The 5,483-nt window shown below is 32.8% G+C and overlaps 1 protein-coding gene across 1 annotated transcript; it reads left to right on the top strand.

Moving 5' to 3' along the window:
- Positions 1 to 1,441: 1,441 nt before the first annotated feature.
- On the top strand, positions 1,442 to 4,748 carry LOC141251412 (uncharacterized). The gene is given in 8 exon segments (XM_073670319.1): positions 1,442 to 1,504; positions 2,518 to 2,679; positions 2,760 to 2,960; positions 3,108 to 3,280; positions 3,949 to 4,012; positions 4,014 to 4,046; positions 4,175 to 4,328; positions 4,570 to 4,748. Coding segments are annotated over 8 exon segments (1,029 nt in total).
- The last annotated feature ends 735 nt before the right edge of the window (positions 4,749 to 5,483 follow it).

Genomic DNA, 5,483 nt, shown 5'->3' with positions numbered 1-5,483 from the left:
AAGTGAATGATATGCAGAACATTTTACGTTACTGACGTGGACCAATCTGTAATTAGACTCTAATTTTTATTGTATTATTGTTTGAAATGCAGGCCGTTTGGTGGTGAACCTGGATTATAAGAACAATAAGTGAACTAAATCATCGTATAAGAATTAAACTTATAGTTGCTAATTTTTTTTACGATGATTTTGTAATTGTATGCAAAATTGTATGCAAAATTCTGCGATGCTTTTCTATTCCTAATAATTACAGATAAGAAGAATTTTAACAACAATAAAATATTATTCTTTTGATCAAGTAAATGATATGCATAACATTTATCCGCAAGCAACATATTTTAGATTATCATGCATAAAAGGAATGAAACGCAGGCAACAATTTATCAAGTGAATGAAACCTAGGCAACAGTTTATCATGCTTTTGATATAAATTATGCTTTTGTAAACAGATTTAAGATTTTTTATTTTTTACCTCAGTTTGATTTGGGTGAGATCCTACGTAAACAACATATCCGTATTGGGTGGGATTTAGATAAGCAGAACATTTATCACAAATTAATAATTCATTATCATTCTTAATTAATAATAATGTGGCAAGTTAAAAATAAATTATTTCAATTTTTGTTTTAAATTTATTTGTGATGTGGACCAATAGGAGGGTGACAATTGGAGGACTTAACCTCTGCTTTAGTAATTAAGTATTGATTAATAGCTTTAATGTTGTGGCTAGTGAATAATTAATAATTTTAATGATATGGATGATGATATGGCTTTATAAAAATATTGAATTTTTAATATAATTAATGTGGGAGCGACATGTCAGCTGTTTCAGTCTAAGACCGACACATCATAGATATAAATTTTAACCGTGAATTTTACTATCTTATATGTGAATCCAGGTATCAATTTGTGAATCAAAATTGCTTTATTAGATCTGTTGTAATGGTTTTTAGATCTAATAAAACGATTTTCAACTGCAGTGATTGCTTTATGCTCACGAATCATTACTTAAGGTTCACATATAAGATAGTGATGCCCATTTAAAGTCTATTAGTATTTGATACGGTAAAATATTTTTTTATGATCTTAACCATTAATAACAAGGCTCATCATAATGTAGGATACAAAAATTGCTTTATGATATCTTTTTGTCATATCATGGCCATCAAATTTTTTATTATCAATTGTTAATCAGCAAACAAACAAAAACACCAAAATTTCAAATCATTTAAACAATTTCATCACTTTTCGACAATGAGGTTGATCTTTCAATAAAAAATTCTTCCATTATTAGAAGAACCAAGGCTCTATAGTACTTTATTAAAATAGTGAAAATAGCGTGGAATTAACGCTCTTAATCACATGCTTAACCATCCGGACAATTCCACCTACCACCACTGCAGACTTGGAGACATTCTGGAGCTTCAACCCAGATTCAACAATGGCAGATCAAGATCAGCAAGTCATAGTTCCCAGGGTCAAATTGGGAAACCAAGGTCTTGAGGTAACTAATACTTGTACACACTATTTCTATGTCCCTTTCATCACTAGTCAATTTCACATTTGTATAGCTACTCAATTACCTGCTTAAGTGGTTGAACTTCTATTAGGGGAGTTGGATATCCACAATATTGGCTGTGAATATGGAACATTAGTCATATCCAGATACTGGTATTAAATCAACATCTGGTGTGTGATACAAAAGTATATGAATAGCAGTAAGTGATATCTTTTAGTATATAGGACATGTTTGGTATTCATATAAGTGCTTGTTTGGTTGGATGTGAGAATTGCAGTTTATGGAAAGTCAAATACCTGGAGTTGATCATGGGAGTCGGAAATTGTGGGATTTGAAGAGTGTTTAGCTAAATTTTGTAATAGATAAGTTTGAATGGAGGAAATTGAGATTTTATTTGTAAAACGGGGAAGTAAAACTTACTTAGAAGGGAATGTGTAAGTCCACTTCCTCCATAACGTGGGAAATTGTTGGATAAGTTTAATTCCCATGATTTGCTAGATTTTTCTCAACCAAATACATATATTAACGTGCTTCTTTGAGTATTTTAATATCACGGGATCGATATGATAATCAACCAAAGCACTAATGAGATATGAGATATTGGATATGAGTATTAACATTAAATATGAGATTGATATCTAATATTTTTCTTTGGTATGGAGTAGATATTGTATGATGGTGTAGAGAACTTATAACCGTACAAGTTATATCTTGACCAAAATGCTTATATAAGAATTTGGAAAGCTTAGAAATGAGTATACGTATCAAGGATAACTAATTGATATCTATTTACTGATATACCAATCACCAAATATAAATACCAAACACCCCTCATAATGTTATTTGAATAGTTGCTTTAAAATTGGTATATCAAATCAAAGATATCAGTCATGTTCATACCCATAGTCATTACCTCAATATCAATCATACTTATATCTTGATATTCATACCGATATTCATACTAAATATCATATATCTTTGATATCAATATCGAATAGGTCTCTATGTTGGGACTCGGCTGCACAAGTTTAAGCTCCTTTTACGTAGCTTCAACCTCTCAAGATGACAGAATCGTCATTGTCAAGCACGCTATCAAAAAAGGAATAACATTCTTCGATACATCTAACATATTTGAAGCCACAGAGATTCTTCTTGGCCAGGTAAATTGAAACCTCAGTTCTACTATACTTAGTAAATAGCTGTCACACATAAGAAACTAACCCGGTTCCTAATTTATCAGGCTTTTAAGGAGTTTCCAAGAGAAGACTTTCAGGTGGCAACAAAATGTGGCATAGCTAGCATGGATCCTGAGATGACAGTCAAAGGAACTCTGGAGTATGTACGTCAATGTTGCCAAGAAAGCTTGAAACGCCTTGGACTAGATTTCATTGATCTCTACTATCTACAGCGAATCGATACGTCAATTCCTATAGAAGAAACCGTAAGTTTTTCATTAATAACCCGTCATAAAGTCCCAATATATAAGTCTTAAGTAATTTCATTCTAAAACCAATAGGAAATAAACCATTATATATCATGGCCTTGTTTATTATAATATGTTATAAGTTTAAATATTTTATGTATGTAGATGGGTGAGTTTAAGAAGCTAGTGGAAGAAGGGAAGATCAAGTATGTAGGATTGTCAGAAGCAAGTGTTGACACCATAAGAAGAGCTCACACAGTACATCCTATAACCGCGGTTCAACTGGAATGGTCTCTTTGGACGAGAGAAATTGAGGATGAGATTGTCCCACTTTGCAGGTAATTCTTTTTTTTTGTGAAGGCCACATTCTCGTGAAAATATATAAATAGGCTAACTTGAAAAAGAATGAAGTATAGTGAGATTTTGTAAATTGTTAAGTAGGCAAAAACTTTGTAAAAATCTGGCATATTTCTTAAATGTTTTTTTTGGACAAGCGAATTGGGGTCTCATCAACATGGTAGACCCATACACATACCTTTTAACAAAAGGGTGAGAGATGTCACTCTCGGAAATTGAACTCCTAACCTTTAAATATAAGGGTAAGATTCCAGTCGCTAGGCTACGAAGGAGTTGATTCATATTTCTTAGAAGTTAACACATAAATGAAAAGCAAAAATCAGGAAGATTAATTACTGTTAAGCATGTTTACTAAGGTTGTCGATGCAATTGACCACTATATCGATTAATTGCTCTTATGTATTTTAAGTTGTGTATGGAGCATATTGATTTTATTGAAAATACGTCATCTTCAAGATCCAACTATATCGATTTTAGGTTCTATTTCATGTAGGTAGTTATATTTTTATTTAATATTTTATTCTGATAATCAGTATCTCCTTAAAAAAGTAGTCACTTACCGGTGAATTGAGTAAATAATTCTCATATCTTTTTATTCCTTATTCTCTCATTATCGGTTGTGAATTCCTAACTTACGTGTACTTGGCAGAGAGCTCGGGATTGGCATTGTACCTTATTGTCCTCTTGGTCGCGGATTCTTTGCTGGAAAGGCGGGTTTTGGATTCATTACCTCAAGATAGTTTATTGGTAACTCTGCTACATGATATCACACACATGAATAATCACAACAAACTAGGACTAATCCTATTTCTGATACAAGGATGTATTTTCTTGGTGTGTACTCCTATATGTAAAAATTATTTCTCATTTGATAGGCCACATATCCTAGATATAGAGGCGAAAACTTGGAGAAGAACAAGAAGATTTATGGTCGGTTGGAAGACGTTTCGAAGAAGCATGGTTGCACCCCCTCACAACTCGCACTTTCATGGCTTATGCATCAAGAGGCAAATGTCGTCCCTATTCCAGGTAACCCTCAAACTTAACTAATTATGTAGGCTCTGTTTAGTAAAAAAATTCTATCCATTATTCTATTTTTTCCTTCTAAGTTTTTATTAATCTTGTTTTACAAACTTAAATAAGAGCAATGTAGCTTATCTTGTTAAACAATGAGAGATGTTAATAAGATATGATTTCAATTTGATATACCGAATATAGCCTAAATTTAGGTCATTTGTATAGATACATAAATTAGGTTTTGTTAATGCAGGCACGACTAGGATCAAGAACTTGGAGGCGAATATTGGGTCAATAAAGTTGAGGCTAACAAGTGAAGATGTGAACGAGATCTCAGGTTGTGTACCTGCAGACGAGGTTGCTGGTCAAAGAACGCTTGATAAGTTTCTTCATAACTCGTGGAAGTTTGCAGATACTCCACCAAAATGCTGAGTTTTCGATTAATCGCTATGAGTACAATAATGGCTAAGTAGAAGCCTTGTTTTGCTTACAACATGAGCAAAACTCAATTGGTTGTTTATCCAAACGCATGAACCGAGTTGGCTAATACATTGGTTGTGTCAATTGAACCATTGGAAAGTTCAAAATTTAATTGTTAGATAAGGGTCCAAGATTTAATCTCACCTTTGCATGGACACGGAGAAATCAAATTATAGGAAATATGGTAAACATTGGACATGTCACGGACACGTTTAAGATATATGTAGGATACAGTCAATGCTCTTAATTGTTAAAATCAACTTTGATACATCATAAGATAATAACGGTCGGATCGTGTATGTAACCTTCTAAAGTAGCGTTTAAGTTATAGTCTAGCTTAAACACTTCAATGCAGAATAGGAAGATTAAAACAATAAAAACTCGATAACACTTGCAATGATTTTTCAAAGGTGAGAACCCTAGACTTACCAAGTCCGGGATGAAACTCACCACTACTTTTTATTGCTTAACGATTTGCTTTTACAAAGTTTAGAACAACACTATATAGCTCTCCTCTAGCTCTCTAGTATTTTCTCTCACTTTCTCTCAAAGCTCAACTCCTAAACAATAAAGCTATCTCTCTCAGTTCATACAAGTGTATACTCTCTCAAGCTAGTGATCTCTATGTAATTTCTATTTTGCTTGATACATTACAATCATTATTCATAAGCTATTTATAGAGTTGTC

This window comes from Phyllobates terribilis, unplaced genomic scaffold, assembly GCF_046119375.1.
Source record: "Phyllobates terribilis strain yellow unplaced genomic scaffold, ASM4611937v1 Scaffold_7008__1_contigs__length_40546, whole genome shotgun sequence".
Lineage (NCBI taxonomy): Eukaryota > Metazoa > Chordata > Amphibia > Anura > Dendrobatidae > Phyllobates > Phyllobates terribilis.
This window is presented reverse-complemented; position numbering and strand designations above follow the sequence as displayed.